The 20,120-nt window shown below is 40.5% G+C and overlaps 1 protein-coding gene across 4 annotated transcripts in view; it reads right to left on the bottom strand.

Annotated features, from left to right (window-relative positions):
- The window catches only part of LOC124149602 (trichohyalin-like), a 77,664-nt gene extending 71,147 nt beyond the window's left edge, over positions 1 to 6,517 (bottom strand). For 3 of the 4 annotated variants that reach the window (XM_046521292.2, XM_046521295.2, XM_046521293.2), the window contains exon 1: positions 2,377 to 2,562. In XM_046521292.2, coding sequence (XP_046377248.1) covers positions 2,377 to 2,434 — 58 coding nt within the window. In that variant the 5' untranslated portion in view covers positions 2,435 to 2,562. Of the gene's footprint in view, positions 1 to 2,376; positions 2,563 to 6,440 lie in introns of those variants that run through there. The other variant, XM_046521294.2, reaches the window with a different exon arrangement.
- Positions 6,518 to 20,120: the final 13,603 nt, after the last annotated feature.

The raw sequence follows: 20,120 nt of genomic DNA, 5'->3' as shown, positions 1-20,120 counted from the left end.
TTAAAATAATTCTATAAAGGAACCCCCAAGCATTAAAAACCCTTAAGTCTGTAAATTTCAGGAAAACCTGAACAGGGGATATGGCACTGTCTGCTGGAGATGACATGGGGATGAGAGTGGAATAGAGTTAGTATATTAAGTATATGCTCTTGGGGTGTGAGAGATATTCAGTAAATTGAGAGGCAACTATGACTGCCGTAAGAGACAACTAACGGATCCGGCGGTCAGACTCACTGACTTAGTCATTGTATCCAAATTGCGTGGATCGATGCTTATTATGTCAATACCGTATTCGACGTAATAAGCGCCCAGGGCGCTCTAGAAATTAGAAATAGGAGGCTGTTATAAGAATATAATTTGGGTGAAAGAGTCGAAAGATCGTAAATTTTATGGTTTCTGCTGACAGCCTGAAATGATACCAAAGAAAAGTCTGTGCGTATTATACACGACAGATATATTTTTCCAGAATTTAATTGCCCCTAATTAAGGGTGCATATAACACACGAGTGCGTATTATACACGAATAAATGCACACGAATTGTGTAGATTGATCAGTCGGAAGGGTGCTAATTGGGATTGTTCACAAGCCAATATATTGGCAAATATCGCCGTGGGCGCTTATTAGAGCAGGGTGCTTATTACGTTGAAAACGGTAACTGGATTGTTTTGTCAAGACTTCATTATTTGCAGACCACATCATACGTAGCTGGAATATTGCTGAGTTTGTCACCTCTTATGAAAAGCATGGGTTGCTGAAGACCAATTCTAACCACTTCTTCACAAGTCAACAGTGGGACGTAATCCAAACAATATCTGGATGGTGATGAAAGATATGGTAAAACTATAGAAACACAGGACAAATGGATTCAGTGGCAGGACTCCAGATTTGGGTCGGGAACATATTTTGAGGGCGGCCTAATAGTGTCACCAGGACGAAAGCAAGGGGAAGTGGCAGTAAGTTACACACGAGGAAGAGATTACCCAGGACTGAAGACATTCACCTGCTGTTGTCTGGGAGAGGACATTGGCATCCTTGTCTATAAATACTGCTGAGCAAGGGAAAACAGCTAAAATGAGCACTTCATGAGCAGGAACCAGCTAACAGGAGAAACAAGTTGTGTAATATACTCTACTTGTTGTAAATTGCTGAGTATCAGGTGACAATGCCCAACCCCACTTACTGTAATTGATCTTATTAACTTTCAACACAGCGCCAGTCTTGCTAATTGGCCTATTGATTAGCATGATAGCATAATGGCGAAATAGCTATCTTTCATTACCTACAATTTGCATGGATGCGATCTTGAGGGAGATGTGGTGTTGTATATTGTTGTGAACTATTAGATGAACAATTAATTATCTGTTCTGTTGAACTTGGAGTGTAAAATACTTAACAATCAAACAGTTTTCTAATGGTGTTAAATAGTCAATGCATCAATACAATATATCACTAGTCATGACTTATGCAACTAGTCTGAAGCCCGAGTCTTGTAAAACTTTGAATGCTCAACTCAATGTTTTACAGCCCATATATTAACACTAAAATACATAGGGAAATAGATGCCGCGATACCATTTCAGGCAAGTAGATTCAGAAAAGTTGGGCACAGACTGTGCAATTGATGCATTATTTTATTTACGTGGCCCCAATATTGTTTCAAATTAATTCTTACTGATTTTATTAAGTGTTCTAACCGATTCTTGTCATAGAGGATCGGTAATGTTGCACAAAGAAATTGAATGGCGTTGCAGAAAGGATGATTTTCTGCCCCTTAAAAGCTAAGTCATAAACACCACAGACATAACTGATTTTACATTAGCCATGGAGACAACGTCCTTGCTGTCATTGTGTCCCAGAGTGCCACAACACTGTTGTCTTATTGAACACGTGGCTGACAAATGTGAATTGTAAAACCGAACACGCTAACCGGGTGATGACATAATCACCTGGTACTAGTCTGTAAACATGGTAAAAGCAGACGTCCTTTCCCACAAATATTAATTACACGTGCGTTCATGATCGATATAATTTACATTCCCGTGTATCAAACAGTAAAAAAACACTGCTTGGTGTACGTTAATATGGACAGTGGAATGTCGTTCATGACAGCGGTACGGCTACTGCTGCCACAGCTAAAACCACTGATGCAAATCCACAATTCAGCTGATCGCCTTATACATCTTACCACGATATGATTCATAATTGATTCACCGATACACCAAAATGTCATGATACGCGTCTTGATACAAAGTTAACACGAGCTGACATTTTATAATTTCATTAAATCCCCGAAGGGTTACGCTTGACACTGACAGTGTACACACAAACAAAGACCCCCTCGGTCACGGCAGGTGCCCGTTGAGGTTTTTAGCTCACCTTGTTCTACCTTTCCCCTTTGGGGGAGCGTGTCCGACCCTTGTCTTGCCTCAGCCATGTTAACAGGCTGTCGTCAGTTCATCAGCAAGTAAATCCACTCTCCGTTAGCGATCATTTTGTTCACCATTGAATCAACATGTTGTCATCGTACGTCCAGCCTTTCCATCTCGCGCAAAATACAGGAAGTGAACGGAACACTACTTTCCTAACGACGTCTATTAATAATCGCGGCTAAGACGCACGTCTGTTGAAACCGTTGCAATAAACATTGGATATTATCGCTATCTCAATATATTTGTCATGTCTGTCGAAAGGAAAGTGTTTTTGCTTAATTTCGGTTTAGAATCATATTAATGATTAAACAACACTGACAATTTGAAAGATGTATACAAGGATATTAACACAAGGCAAATGAAGCTACTGAGAGCGCGAAGATATCAAATTGGAAGACCTGGTGTGATTTGGCACGTAAAACACATCTCATCCAACTGTTTTGCTACTTAGGCAGTTAGCGAATGGATGTTGTCAATATTTTATTCATATCAACGCAAGATGTTATAAATAGAACCCGAGCTGCTACTCAGACAGGCTCCGACACATTTTAAACTATGACACCATGACTAAAATGGAAAACATATTAGTGTCCAAGTGTCTGAGCAAAAAAGATGTATTTCTCAAAATATTATCCTTATTTATTGTTTTTTACAAAAAATAAATTAATGTACCATTTTGTTCTGCAGTCCACAAATAGGTTTCAGATAGGCAAACAACATTTCAGACATACACGCTGCATTCATGTTTTTTTTAAATTGCGTAGACCGATGCTCATGACGTCAGTCACTGGATTATCTAGTCCAGACTCAATTATATTGCTGAGTGGGGCGTTAACAACAAACAAACATATTACTGAGTGGGGCGTTAACAACAAACAAACACACATTCATGAAGTTTGGAGAATAATATCAGTATCTGCTATTAAAGGTATATTTTAATAGGAAACAACATTCGCCTTATACTTTTGCATATAATGTCCATACTATAAAAATATATATTTTTCATCACTCAGTCACTCAGAGTTACTCTTAGTTCCATGCTTGACCTAGTTTATATATGACAAATTTATACTCAGCTTTCAACCCGTTACTAGTATGCGTTTTACGTTACCATCGTTGACACACAACATTTCAACTGAATTTTGAAGAATTACAATGATTTGAAAATAAACAACTTCCTAATTTGAATACAGAAATATCAACATGCACCACGCACGCCATAAAAAATATATATTGAGAATGACGCATTAGTGACCGAGTGAATGAGTTTTTATGCCGCTTTCAGCACAATTTCAGCTACATTACGGCACTGGGCACCACAAATGGTCTTTATATATTGTACACATGTAAGTGGGGAATCGAACCCGGGCCTTCGACGTGTCGCGTGAACGCTTTATCCAGAAGGCTATCCCACCGCCCATGTTACCTTAATTTGAAGAGTGGGTGAGTGAGTTGGGTTTAACGCCGCTTTTAACAGTATTCCAGTTATATCGCGGCGTGTCAGCTTAATGTGGGAGGAAAGCCCGAAGTGATGCAGGTCTCAGACGTTTACCACTTCGGTGAAACCCACGAGCACGGGTATGGTGCTGACAAACCTAGAAACATAATCGGTGCAAACCGGGATTCGAACCCACTAACATAGGCTTCTGGCGTGGCCAAGGGATAATTTGAAGAGACTCAATGGGGACATAGAAAGAACACTGGGCATCAAAACAACACACACTTGTCTCGTCTATTTGACAAATGATAGATAATGACTTCCATTCATCAGAAAAGGAACAGTGTAATATGCACCATTTGAAACAAACCCACCAAGAATCAACCAAGCGACACTTATACAATAGTATCTCACAGCACCATATTGGTAGCTTGTTTACTATGTGCGTTTTACCAGTTTTATCAGGACATCTAAGTCCTTTCATTATTATTCATAGGTAGTAGTAGTAGTGAGAGTTGGGTTTATCGCCGCTTTTAACAGTATTCCAGTTATATTGCGGCGTGTCAGCTTAATGTGGGAGGAAAGCCCCAGGTGATGCAGGTCTTAGACATTTACCACTTCGGTGAAACCCACGAGCACGGGTATGGTGCTGACAAACCTAGAAACATAATCGGGGCGAACCGGGATTCGAACACACAATCATAGGTTTCTGGCGTGCCCAAGTGACGCAACTCTGCACAGCGGCGCCTTAGACGACTGGGCCACCCGTGCCCCCTAGTAGTAGTAGTAGTAGTAGTAGTAGTAGTAGTAGTAGTAGTAGTAGTAGAAGTAGTAGTAGCAGCAGTAGTAGTAGTAGTAGTAGTAGTAGTAGTAGTAGTTCTTTTATAAGAAAACTTTATAATGTCACCTATTGAACATTCTTTTAAAGGATTAACCAACAGCATTGTAAAACACTTAATACTTAAAACGCATTACAAGAATCTTACTGGCCCACATTCAGAACTTCAAATCATACATCACTTACTCATTTAAACCGGAAGATGGAAGAATGTGTCTTAAACTGAACGGACAGGTATTTTGTGCGCCCTCTATGATGTCGGTGACGCATTCCATGATTTATTTGTCTGTCCTTAAACACTTTTCCCACCAGCATGTACAAAATGAATCCTTTTTAAAAGATTGAATTGACAAAACCTTTCAAATTTTGCAAAATAACCATGTCTACGTTTAAACATGCTAATGAATTTTAATTCTTTAGATGTTAACTGTGTACATATTCCTCGTAAACCATGTTGACACCCAGATGTACCAATGATGTGATGCACGTATTCGTATCCCGGAAACAACAGCAACCCATGCTTGTTGTAAGAGGCGACTAACGGGATCGGGTGGTCAGGCTCGCTGACTTGGTTGACGCATGTCATCGTATCCCAATTGCGTGGATCGATGCTCAGGATATCAAACACTGGATTGTCAAATAGCTGGAATATTGCTGAGTTCGGCGTTAAACAACAAACAAACAAAACATATTTGTATATTGTTGTACCTCTATGCCGCCGATTGTGACCTGAGTGAATAAAGCTCAACATTCCTTGTTTAGTGTGTACGTATTGCAGTGTTTCGCACATGAGTGAGTGAGTGAGTGAGTTGGGTTTAACGCCGCTTTTAACAGTATTCCAGTCATATCACGGAGTGTCAGCTTAATGTGGGAGGAAAGCCCGGAGAGATGCAGGTCTCAGACATTTACCACTTCGGTGAAGCAACCTAGAAACACAATCGGGGCGAACCGGGATTCGAACCCACAATCATAGGTTTCTGGCGTGTTTCGAAAAAAATCTTTATTTCTGTATAAATTACCACCAAAGACAATAAATAGATCTTAATTGTGCACCCCCCCCCCCCCCCCCCCCCGTATCCGCCCATGACTATAGTAGGTGAGTTAATATTTAACGTCGCATCGGCATTATTTCAGCATTTTTCTGCACACTAGGCTTTTAAACGTAGTATCTTCGTTATTTTAATCTAAGGCTTAACTGGTACACTGTCGCCAGTGACTGAAGGGATGATATAAATCCTGCCGGGGTCAATGCAGGAAGCAAAGGTACTGTAAGTCCCCATGGTCCCCAGTATGGTGATCTCACTTCAGTTGCTGACGATTTCTAGCCCATTTTTAAATTGTGGTGTTCATTAATGCTTACTGCCTTTTACTATTCTCAACTAGTTTTAAATCAAGTCTGTGATATTCTAGTTATTCTACTGTCCTTCGTTGACAGCTTTTTATTCAGTTTAAATATATGTATCATAAATGTATCATAAATGTAATTTCTCGTCACGATATGGCTGAAATATTGCCCATGTGACGTTAAATAATAACTCACTCACTCACCATTATTTCAGCCATATAGCGACAGTAGTATAGACCATTAGTTTAATACATGGCCCATGAACCTCTCAAACAGAAGCGTGTCGCCTTCTCAAACGATAACGAGCAACGAGAGAAACGCTAAACAGAATCAATATGTGTATAAATATATGAAACACAAGAAAAACATTGAAAATAAATGTCGACTTACACATACAGCTGGATTAGACACGCGTTGAGTTTGACACTGGTAATTTCTCCGTCGTTTTCTGTCGCTAAAAGCGGCTGTTTTGGCCTCAGTCATTTAAAGTTAACGGATATCTTGTCGATCAATATCCTTATCACGGGGAAATAGTCCCTTTTATCAGATTCACTGTATTTCAAGTAACTTCCTGTTACCACTGAACTGCAATGTCAATGTGATTCACCATCTTGAAGTCACGTGTGTACAATGATTAAAACGCCGATTTTATAGTACTTATTTCACAACATCATCGACAGCGTTCTCTTCGTTCACATTTACTTTGTAGGAGGCGTGGCTGAAAAGTACGGAGTCTAACTACGAGTGAGTGAGTGAGTTGGGTTTTACGCCGCTTTTAACAGTATTCCAGTTATATCACGGAAGGTCAGCTTAATGTGGGAGGAAAGCCCGAAGTGATGCAGGTTTCAGACGTTTACCACTTCGGTGAGACCCACGGGAGCACGGGTATGGTGCTGACAAACCTAGAAACATAATCGGGGCGAACCGGGATTCGAACCCACAATCATAGATTTCTGGCGTGCCCAAGAGACGCAACTCTACACAGCGAATCGCGGCGCCTTAGACGACTGGGCCACCCGTGCCCCCTTCTAACTACGAAGGATGTATAATACACCCTTAACAGATTGCATGCATTAAGTACAATATTTCCCGTACTCACAGGCTGCATTGGAACCAAGACCGCCTCCGTGGCCTAGTGGTAGAGCGTCCGCCCGGAGAGCGGAAGGTCCGGGGTTCGATCCCCGTACGCGTCATACCAAAAAACGTTAAAAGATGGTACTTGTTGTAACCCTGTCTGGCGCTCGGCATTAAGGGGCTTAAATAAGGACTGGTCGGCTCGGAGTCAGTATACTGTGTCTGAGTGGGGTATTCATGTTAAACTGCGGCATGGTATCTCAGTGAGCTATCACTATAAATCGGCATCAGTCCGGACTAGTACAAGCAACCACCCACACACACGTGCATGCACGTCGCTATATAAGTGCAATAATCTTGGACGCGACGTTAAACCCCATTTCACCTCACAATGGAACCAAATACAGAGCTACAGATAAGCTGCGTACTTGCGTAAAATACTCCCAAAAATATTCAAAACCCAATTACTTTTAATTAACTTACGTACAGAAACGCATGCATTACTTTCAATTAACTTGCGTACAGAAACGCATGCATTGATGAAAAACTCAAATGTATAAAAACAGCATGCGTAATTAACCAATGAGACTTTTTGAGCATGCGTACAATGAAGCTAATTTCCGAAACACAATTTCGAGCTAATTTACTTTCCGAATCAAACCTATAGTTAGAACCCTTATATACATCTAAAGCATTATTTTTTATATTTTTATTTAAATCTATAAATGTTTACACATTTTTTGGGAAAACCCCCCAATAGAGTGATGAATAGATGAGTGAAAAAATATTGGTTACCCAATGAAAAATGTAATAACCCAATAAAAATAGAAACCTTCGAGTAAAAACTCAATTGCTCTGGAGCTCTGCACATACACAACCAGGCAGCATATCTAAGCAGGCATCAAAGTGACTATACGACAAAATTGGCTCGCATATGACCGAAAAATAATAAATTGACCCTGAAAATACTTGAAAAATTAACAGTTACGCTTCAGCATTGTTGCACGTTGTTTTTTCTTTTACAATAATATAGGGTTTTGCAGCTGTTGCCAGACAACCCCCCCCACCCACCCAACCCCCCCACACACATACACACCCATACATTCATAAACATATATATCCTCAAAAAGTGTATTTCAACAGCAGACTCCTCACCGAGTCATTATCTGTAGTAAGTTGTAAGGATACTAGTATATATGCATTGCCGATTTACACGGCACTTGATTTCCTGTGTGAAGTTCCGAATTAGAGAGCTGTTGCCTTTGACTCCGAATGAACTTAACTATGAGACATGTTAGTTAACACAACGGATATTGTTCTTGACACTATATCCTAATGAGATTGAACTTATCGCGGTTTTAAGTGAGAACAAGGAACGCTTCCGTGAAAATAAATACATTCGCGAACCGGTTTTAATTATCTCAAAGATCACTGAAGTAAAATATAAAAAAGAAACGTCAAAATATTTACTTTCATTTTGTTAAAGTTAAAATTTAACGTCGCATCGGCATTATTTCAGCCAAATAGCGACGATTCATTTTGTTAACATTATATAAGACTTTACCATTTGATTTCTATTTAAGAAATATATTTTTCGTTTAGTTCTCCTTTCAGTACACATTTGCATATTTATCCAACACATTTTCCCCAAAACGAAATAATGATACCTAAGAAATACGTGAATTATTTATTCATTTCAAAATAATGATTTAAAAAACACGAACAAGATAACAATGACTCTCATGAATAGGTCTGTATTAAAATAATGAGAAAATAGTGCAAGTCATGTAACCTACAGCACAGTGCCGACATTTGTTTTTCAAAAGAGTTTTTTGTTGTTGGTGTACGTGTTGGGGTGACACATCTCCCAGAATAAACATTTCAAGCACGACGGGCGACAAGGTAATCTATTTTTATCCGTGTGACCTATTTGTTCGGCCAGCCGTGTCTACCCGTACACCAACACTGTGTTCCGGTGTCATGGGGCTATATAGTAATTTAAGGGCTATAATCCCCACACTCAGTTCAGTTCTGTTCAGTTTATTTCTCTGAAAAAACCCAACACCAACGATGGTACAAGAATATATATATAACTTTAACGTAATAATGTGTTCAAATGTACAATGAACCTGGACATATGTTTCAAAGCGGATATATTTTGAGGTGGTAACGTTTTACGCAGTTTACACATATTTGGCAGATATTACAATTCTTTGGGATGTAAAGAAGTCGTTGTTTGAGAAGAGCTTCACACCTAAAAAGATGGTGAAACTCGTCTCCAACAGCAGATGAATTGCATAGTGTGCAGACAAGGTCTCCTCTCAGTAACCCTCGCCATCGGCCTGTTTCAATGGGCAAATGATGACTGGATGTGCGAAATTGTAAAATTGGCAAGTAGATAATTTGGTAATTCTTTTAAATGTTGGTAAGATACATTTGGAGACCCGTGAAGATCCGGGGTAGAATAGGTCTTCAGCAACCCATGCCTGCCGTAAAAGGCGGCTATGTTTGTGGTATGAGGCGACTAACGGGATCGGGTGGTCAGGCTCGCTGATTTGGTTGATGCATGTCATCGTATCCCAATTGCGTGAATCGATGCTCGTGATGTCAATCACTGGATTGTCTGGTCCAGACTCGATAATCTACAGACCGCCGTCATATAGCTTGAACAAATAAACAAACACTACCCCGGGTGTTTGGCCTCGTCTGTTGCAGGGACTCAGAATACAATACCAATTACAAAATAAATATCCCAACCGTAAAAGAGAGAGAGAAAAAATGTCGCTTTCTCTTTTTTGTGGGATTAAAACCGAAGTGTCTGCCCCTTTCACTAAATATATACATGAGTTCAAGCGTTCATATTACCGCCGTGGGGCTATAGTGAGTGAGTGAGTGAGTTAGGTTTAACGCCGCTTTTAACAGTATTCCAGTTATATCGCGGCGTGTCAGCTCAATGTGGGAGGAAAGCCCGAAGTGATGCAGGTCTCAGACGTTTACCACTTCGATGAAACCCACGAGCACGGGTATAGTGCTGACAAACCTAGAAACATAATCGGGGCGAACCGGGATTCGAACCCACAATCATAGGTTTCTGGCGTGTCCAAGGGACGCAACTCTGCACAGCGAATCGCGGCGCCTTAGACGACTGGGCCACCCGTGCCCCTAGTGGGGCAATAGGGTTAGAATTGGTTCCCAAACAAGCTATAGATGTTTCAGGAGGCAATGTATTAGTGTTACGCAGTAGATACTAATAGTAAGGTTGATATTAGAGGATATAATGGACTCCGATCTTTTTTAAAAATTGGACACTGACATTTACACTCAACCCACTCACTTTCTGTACTGAACCATCTAAAATGTTTGCTATAATGACATCAAAACATAAATTTGAGTAAGCAAGACCTGTGAACGTATAACATCAAGATCGAAAGTCACTTGTTTTTCTTGTCTTCTTGTGTGGATAGTTTGAAATTGACAGATGCTGGAAACTGGGGACATTTTACGTTCGCTTCAATCATTTGCTTGACATCACACTTTTGGGTAAGGTGAGGTGAAATGGGGTTTAAAGTCGCCTCCAAGATTATTGCATTTATGTAGTGACGTCCATGCACGTGTGTGTGTGTGGCTGCTTGTACTAGTCCGAACTATTTCCGATACCATGCCGCAGTTTAACATGAATACCCCACTGAGACACTGTATACTGACTCCAAGCCGATCAGTCCTTGTTTTAGCCTCCGGGTTCGACTCCCGACATCGGTACAATATGTGAAGCCCATTTCTGGTGTCCCCCTCCGTGATATTGCTGGAATATTGCTAAAAGCGGCGTAAAACCATACTCACTCACTTTAGCCCCATAACGCCGAGCGCCAGAAAGGGTAACAATAAGTACCATCTTTTATCGTCTTTTGATATGACGCAGCCGGGGATCGAACCCCCGACCTTCTGCTCTCCGGGCGGATAATCTACCACTTGACCACGGAGGCGGTCCAGAAATATAGAAGTTTGTAAATTGTTAAAGAAAGGTATTGTCATTGTCTATAACTTTGTTTATCTCTTAGCCTAAGCTATATCTACAACGTCGCTTTTAACAGTATTCCACTTATACCACGTCATGTCAGCTTAGTGTGGGAGGAAAGCCCGAAGTGATGCAGGTCTCAGACGTTTACCACTTTGGTGAAACCCACCAGCACGGGTATGGTTCTGACAAAACTAGAAACATAATCGGGGCGAACCGGGATTCGAACCGACAATCATAGGTTTCTGGCGTGCCCAAGGGACGCAACTCTGTACAGCGAATCAGCGAATAGACGACTGGGCCACCCGTGCCCCTAACCATTACGCGGGATAAAGAAATATTAAATTGTATATTATATTTTATCCCCAATCCTTTTTATTTCACAGCTGAATATTGGATATACATATGTGGTCATACACACACAACTTAATTCTTTCGAAAGTACTCGCAAACCAGTTCAAAGAGCGATACGTGAAGATCCGGGGTAGAATAGGTCTTCAGCAACCAATGCTTGCCGTAAAAAGCGACTAACGGGATCGGGTGGTCAGGCTCGCTGAATTGATTTGGCTCGCCCAATTGGTGGATCGACGCTCATGATAATAATCACTGGATTGTCTGGTCCAGACGCGATTATTTACAGACCGCCGTCATATAGCTGGAATATTGCTGAGTGCGGCGTTAAACAACAAACAAATCAAACAAAAAGAGTACTGATAGTCCAAGATTAAAAAACAGTATGTTGCGCATATTGAAAGGCCTCTTCAAGAATCACAACTGCAGCTGCACAGAAACTTCGTGCATTCATATTGCGTTTAATATCTCGCCTGCGTGTCAGTCTGCACGTGTAGCCCGATGTTTACGTGGTCTCTGCACGAGACCGGCGAAATACGAGAAATGCGGGTTTACATTCACAGCTGAATGCACGTCTCAAAGGATTGTTCGAGTCAGTGGATGGACTATCTCAAAATGGACCAATGCCAATTTTCGGCTGATTCAAAAATTAGTGAGTGAGTGATTTTGCTTTAAAGCCGCTTTGAATGAATGAATGTGTTTGGTTTAAGTCCGCTTTGAACAAAATTTCAGTTATATCACGGCGTGTTAACTTGATGTCGGAGAAAAGTTCGAAATAATGCAGGTCTTTGAACAGGTTTCAAAGGATTCTGGCACGCATAAAGGGCCGCAACTCTGCGAGGCGGCTTTACGTCACTGTGAACTGTTAACGTCAAAATCCTGACAATCCGAAGTTTTCGAGTCATGATGAATCTGTGCTATGAGTAGGTCATATATAGGTCATAATCCAGCAACATCACGGTGGGGGACACCAGAAATAGGCTTCACACATTGTACCCATATGAGGAATCGAACTCGGGTCTTTGGCGTGAAGAGCGAACGCTTTAATCAGTAGGCTATCCCACCGCCCCAAAAGACGTTAAAGATGGCACTCGGCATTAAGTGAGTGAGTGAGTGAGTGAGTATGGGTTTACGCCGCTTTTAGCAATATTCCAGCAATATCACGGCGGGGGACACCAGAAATGGGCTTCACACATTGTACCCATGTCTGGAATTGAGCCCGGGTCTTCGGCGTGACGAGCGAACGCTTTAACCACTAGGCTACCCGACCGCCCTCTCGGCATTAAGGGAATAAAACAAGACCGTGGTCAGTATACTGTGTCCATGTGGGGTGTTTATGTCAAAATGCGGCATGGTGTCTCAGTGGACGAGCTGATTAAACCGGACATAAGTCCGCACGCTCGCACGCATACACATGTACAATTATCTTGAACGCGACGTTAAACCCCATTTCACATAATCTCACCATAAATCATCGCACTTGTAATGTGAAGTCAAAGGCCCATTCACACAAATCGATGTTGCTACATTGTATATTGAAGGCCAGTTTGACACAGAATTCTGTACAATAGTTGTACACCACAAACGTCGCTTTGTGAATGCGACCCGATGACCACGTGGGTTGTAGTAAGTTCATATTAACACGCCACAAACTTACATGTCGCAAAACATCCCCCCCCCCGCCCCCCCCCCCCCCCCAATGAACGTGGTTGAATCTTTTCTCGTAAATGCTAATCTTTTGACAATATTTGACAATAATGGAGTCACAGGGAAATATACGTTAGCAGTGTCAACTATAACCAACCTGTTCCTGCTTGAGGCCCATCGTCATGGCGATCTGTCATGTCAAATACAGACTCACACGTATCCAACAGTCCTACTGACTGTGCACAATCTGTTGTCACATAGCGGGTCATAAAAGGCTATCAATTTACAAGTTCACTTATCAGGTGAACATTCCGTGCGGGCTGTCGAATGTGTTCTACACGAGCCTTATCAGGCAACCGTCTCACGACGGGAAACATGGAGCTGCCTACACAAAGAAGATAACTTGATCGAGATCAACACGGCGAAAAATACATTTTGTTGCATTCCTACCTAGTGATGCAAGTACCGACACATTAATGTGGCCCCAATCAGCGTCTAGTTATTAAATATCTTTTTACTTAAAAAATACATTGAGGCAACAGTTCTTTCATTATGATTTAATTTTCTGTTTGTTGTTGCACTCGGCAATATTCCAGCCATATGAAGCCGGTCCGTAAATAATCGAGTCTGGACCAGACAATCCAGTGATTGACATCATGAGCATCTTACGACATAGTCGCCTTTTACGTCAGGAATGGGTTGCTGTGGACCTATTCTACCCTGGATCTTCACGGGTCTTTCAATATAATTTTATATCACATATGGTATCAATAGAAATGAGTTATTTAAAATTTACTTTACTTTTTAAGATGTAAAGCCATAAGAAGTATTTTTGAACACTTGGTCTCATTCATGACCATCTCGTTCCATTCCTGGACAAGCCGAATGTAGACATGTGCCCCATTCGTGACCAACTCGTCCCATTCCGGGACAAGCCGAATGGAGACATGTGCCCCATTTCATTCGTCACCACTCGCCCCTTTCCGTAACCTGGTCACGAATGATTTGTGACCATCTCGTCCCATTCCGGGACAAGCCGAATGTAGACATGTGCCCTATCTGTGACCATCTCGTCCCATTTCGGGTCAGGCCGAAAACAGGCTCGTGCCCATCTCGAAGGCTTCCATATTGATCCCGAGAAGATTCGGGTTAGAAGAGGTCTTCAGTAACCCATGCTTGCGGTAAAAGGCGACTAACGGGATCGGGTGGTCAGGCTCGCTGACTTGGTTAATGCATATCATCGGATCCCAATTGCGTGGATCGATGCTCATGATATCAATTACTGGATTGTCTGGTCCAGACTCGATTATTTACAGACCGCCGTCATATAGCTGGAATATTGCTGAGTGCGGCGTTAAACAACAAACAAACTAACCAATTACGTAGATCTATTGTCATGATGCCAATCACTGGATTGTCTGGTCAAGACTCGATTATTTACAGACCGCGTCATACAGCTAGAATAATGCTGAGTGCGGCGTTAAACAACAAACAAACAAACAAAAGCTTCCACATTGGTGTGTAACACTACTTCAAACAAGAACGACAACTCTTATTCTACCCGCGTCTTATAATAAAATTAACGTAGCCGTACAGAAGCGCTCGCTTATTCCGTTTGTTAAAACACTGAACCTCTCTGTCATAAATATACCCTCTGGAAAACGTATTTTTGATGAGCAACTCAACTCATCAATTCTCAGCGAATTACTGATTCTTGAATAAGATTATATAATTAAAACTGCATGACAAGACGAAGGTGGTTTTCGGTTTTAAATAATTTCAGCAATAAATTTCTCGGACATAGTCAGTTGACAGTGGCAGTGTTTGATTTTGTCTTTTGCTTGCTTGAAACGGCAATTTAAGTTTTGTTTGTTTGTTTCAACAAATTTAAAGACCATACAAACTATGTGCTCGATATAAAATATACAGCTTTGGTATAAGTTGGAATTTAACGGAATACATTGTGAGGGATTAATATAACACATGAATATGATATTGTGGGAATCGTTCTATCGAACTCTTGTCAGAGATTTCTTTTGATTATGGAAAGGATTTTGTCGCTCTATTAATTATTGATATTTTATCCGTAAGAAATAAATAGTATTAAACAAAAGATAATGTTCTTTTATGGCAAATATAAACGTCAACGCCAGGGGATTACCAATGTTGATCGCCCGACAAAATATATTCCATTGGTCATAAAAACATAAATAGCGGTGACAAATAAATGAATTGATCACTGTAAAATCCGTGATGACATCAAATGTTTGCGAAAAAGGACAGCATGTCCTGCTCTACTGGTACCACAGCGCATTTACTGTTTTTGTTGATATGCTGCTTATGAATTAATGTCTGCTGTGTACAAGTTCAGAGAGTCCGCTACTGATAAGTACAGAATAAACGTGAAAAAAACCAAACATGTTCAAAGAAATTATATTATACTCAAGAAACACACGCACTAAATTTCTCATATGAATATGTACATTTATATATATGTTACAGTTAATGTGTAAAATCACTGAACTTTTCACGTGGTCAGTTAAGAAAACGCCTAAATATTTCAGTAATTTCACAAATTGGCAACAAAATATGTCCATCTATTTCATTATCACAACGAGATGATAATGATAGGATTAAAGGAAAACGAGAATCAATGAAAACATGTGACTTCTAACTCAAGGATAATATATTTGCAAATGGCTGAAATAGTTAGGCATTTTGTAAATTGCTCAAGTGAATGACATTGTACCCATTGACTGTAACATATATAACATTGTACCTGTCTAGTTACAAAAGTATTTTTCTTGTTTGTTCAGAAAATACGAGAGCCAGGAAACAATCACTGGGAGATGTTTGGCCTCAAACATCCGCGAATGATGCGGTAATGCGATATATTTTACGACGCTTCACTTGACTTATGCGGACAACACATCGGCGAGGCAAATGAACGTTCAAACCATAGCACCTTTTTCTTTGAAAATGCATTAACGAACGGAGTTGATAGTTCAACACCACTTAGCAATGATGGAACACCCCCCCCCCCCCCCCCCCCCCCCCCTCCCCATCCCCCTTCCTTCCTTTGATTGACCTTGATGACAGAACAATTGCACGAAAAACGTCGCCAGCGGGATTCGAACGAATGAAGCCTTCTGTCACATTGACATGGGAGAATTCATGTAGAGTTAACAACGACATATTTACTGACACCAAGACAAATAGTTAATCCGTATAATAAACGGGTATATTTGGGATTTACTCTGTATGTTTATATTATTTATGTGATCGATAAATGTGCTCCAGTTGGTTCAATATATTTACCTTTATGTGCAGTTCATAACCAGAGACGTCATGGAGCGATACGCCCCTGCCTGGGGCTCAAACTTACCGATTCAAAGATTAGACACAAGGCTCTCGTGCTTTAGCCTATGGGTATGGAGACACGGTATTGTATAGAAAAAACGAACCATATCCTCCTGACAATCTGTTGAATTAGATGGATGTTCAACTTGAAGGTGTAACACCGCTTTTATCGGTATTCCAGTTATATCACGGCGTGTCAGCCTAATGTGGGTGGAATGAGTGAGTGAGTGAGTTAAAATTTAACGTCGGATCGGCATTATCTCAGCCACATAGCGACGAGACCAAGTTGATATATTTACAATTTAGTCATAAATGCAAAGGATTTGTTGAAAAACAAGTTGTAAAACATATTTGAGAATACTATATTTAGAAATAATTCATGAAACATATTTGAGCATAACAATATTATATATACAGTTTTAAAACACGGGCTATAGGCCACCAGTAACCACAGCTAGGCCACCTCACTGAGGATCATGGGGACTTACAGTACCTCTGCTTCCTGCATGATACCCCAGCAGGATTTACGTCATCACTTTAGCCACTGGTGTTGTGCACAATGCTAGCCAATATTAAAAAATATTTATCAATGAGTTGGCTTAAAAATACAGGTTTATGATAGTTACATTGATTATGACGCAGGGGGGCAATATTTTAACGGTACTTTAACCTCCCGGACAGAGCCTTTAATAATGTCTGTTAATAGTAGCATCACACCAAAGTTAAAAACAAGCATTTACTTATTCACATACATATTTAAAATTTATTATACAGACCAATTTCTTTCAAGTAATTTATGATGAGATGCCCGCTGACACGGGAAAAGAGATCTTTCAGATTTACACTTTGATAATGTGAATCTCTTGCGATTGCAAAGTCCACACAGTCAAGCAATATATGCTTGACGGTGAACCTTTCATTAATGTGGGAGGAAAGCCCGAAGTGATGCAGGTTTCAGACGTTTACCACTTTGGTGAAAGCCACGAGCACGGGTATGGTGCTGGCAAACCTAGAAACATAATCGGGGCGAACTGGGATTCGAACACACAGTCACAGGTTTCCGGCGTGCCCAAAGGGACGCAACTCTGTACAGCGAATTGCAGCGCCTTAGAGAGACTTGATATATGTACAGGCCACCACTATATAGCTGTAATAATGGTTAGTGAGGCGTTAAAACAACACATATAGCTGGAATATTGCGACAAACAAACAAGCAAACAAATAAACAAACACTGTTTAATGAGACATGGGAAGCAATCAACATCTGAACTGGACTCGCATTACACATCACAACCTGACGACAGTTGTGGCCCTCGTAAAGCTGTTATTAAATTGTAGATCTTATTTATATTACTGTAAACAATCTAGCCCTTCTTAACGTTGTTGTGACTTGAGAGTTTGCGTTAGTGTGACCTCAAATACGTCTCTGTGGATGAAGGTAAAACACTATAAACACTGTATAGCTTACAGGCGTCTTGGCCAAGGAGTTTATGAGTTTTTAGACGCCTGGATCAAATATGCTGGAGTAAATTAGCATCCTCACAAATGTTTGGTTCTGTATCACATGGTACATCAATAAAATATCACAGGATAACAAATGCTGAATAAAACAAATGTTGGCCTATCAAATACCGCTTTAAAATTAGAGGCATTAAAATTTCATTTTTTTAACATTTTGTTGTTAAATTTCATGAAAACATTAATTAAATATTCATAAACTATTAAATACATTCTCACAAATAACATATAACTTAGTTTCCAATAGGGGACACGGGTGGCCCAGTCGTCTAAGGCACCGCGATTCGCTGTGCAGAGTTGCGTCCCTTGGGAAGGCCAGAAACCTATGATTGTGGGTTCGAATCCCGGTTCGCCCCGATTGTATTTCTAGGTTAATTTATTTAATTATATGTGTGTGTACTTATATTGCGCTGGCCTACATACGCAAGGTCTATGCTCAAAGCGCTTACATTATTACCTCGGTCAATTGATCAGTGTGCACTCGATTTTTATTCTCAGCTCCCTGGGGAGTATGCAACCCAAGCTGCCTTGTTAAGTGCAAGAAGTTTACCCATTTTACTGCTTGGTGAACAGGAGCATATTTCGAACAAAGTTCGAACAAAGAGACACCACTTTTGCTACATGTTATTCGGTGGGGGTCATGATCGTACATAATAATAATGACATGTAAGTTGTTGTTTTAGACGGGAATATGTTACTTTTACGTTCTGATATTTTGACGATGATTCACTATCCCACAATGCCACTCACAAATCACTAACCACTGACAAATCACATGCACGTGGGTTTCAAGCACCTGTTGTCAAGGTGTCATAGGTCATGGACATTCACCTTGATCTACTAACACCTGGTTATGCTCAGTTTCACAATAGTCTGTTTTGTTCATATTTTTACACACTTTTACGTGTAAAAAGACATAAAAACCTTTGATACGCTGTATTTGTGCCAAGGCCCAATTAGTACTTATTGAGTTGTTTGAATATTTATATATTTTGAATATTAACTGCATTTATTTAAAATCTGAGATCGAAAAAACAGGGTTTTTTTCATTTCCGTGAGTACTTTAGTATGTTGTAGACAACTCCCAACACACACGCTGAGAGTGAGAGAGGATTTTGATATTTTCTACCCCTCCCTTTTAAAATCGCTGTACCCATCCTTGCCATCTTCCCGAGGCAAGAGAGTAAACTGACTTTATAAGTCCAGTTTCCACCCTTGCCAAACTAGGCTGGAATTCCTGGGGTCTATCGTAGCGCCACCAGTGGCTATTACAAGTTATGTCCCTTCTAAGGCTCTCCTATGGACCAATCAGATTCCACGTCTTGTATCACTTGCGTTTGCTTCACACAAAATGGTGGCGCCCGGTCAGTTCGATCTGATCGACAATCATCATCACATCACCCGTCACCAACTAACTTATCTTATACCGGTGGCCAAGTGGACCATGATGGCTTCATATAACAATAATAACGTAATAACTGTCATCTTAACAATCGTCAAGTACACTATCGCTTATGGTTGCATGCAGGTTATTACGGCATAAGTATTCTTACCCCGTTTATGGCTGTCAGTGTGGTGAGCGTCTGGGGATCTCCGAGGCCCTTGACATACTGAACCATTCATTTTATAACCTCGCGAACACCAGGTGTCATACATAACTAGTTGATAGTGATTCATAAACACACGCTAAAGATTTAGTCGGAATCGTACAATCAACTTTGCTTATAAATATGGAAAGGGTTTTGTCGTTTTTATTAAAACATTCAAACGTTATAAGGGGAACACCTCACTGTGCCCTCACCTATTGTTATAGGGTACAGGTGTAGTCAGCCCTGGTTAAGTGGGTAACAATATAAGCTACTCGATTAAATTTTCACATGCGACATTTGTGTTTTTTTATTCATTCAAAAAACACAGGAACTTTGACGTTTCTAGTTATTGCCCAACTTGCTGTTTATAAGATTTTGTTGTGTACAGACGCACATCTACGAAACATTTCGGGCCATTTGTTTTTTTATTTTTTTCGATACTATCTTGAAATTTCAAGATACTAAGTTGAAATTTCAAGATAGAGAAGTTGAAATTTCAAGATACTATCTTGAAAT

Source organism: Haliotis rufescens, unplaced genomic scaffold (genome assembly GCF_023055435.1).
Source record: "Haliotis rufescens isolate VD_foot unplaced genomic scaffold, xgHalRufe1.0.p SCAF_58, whole genome shotgun sequence".
NCBI lineage: Eukaryota > Metazoa > Mollusca > Gastropoda > Lepetellida > Haliotidae > Haliotis > Haliotis rufescens.
The sequence above is the reverse complement of the archived record's forward strand: the minus strand, read 5'-3'. Positions and strand labels throughout refer to the sequence as shown.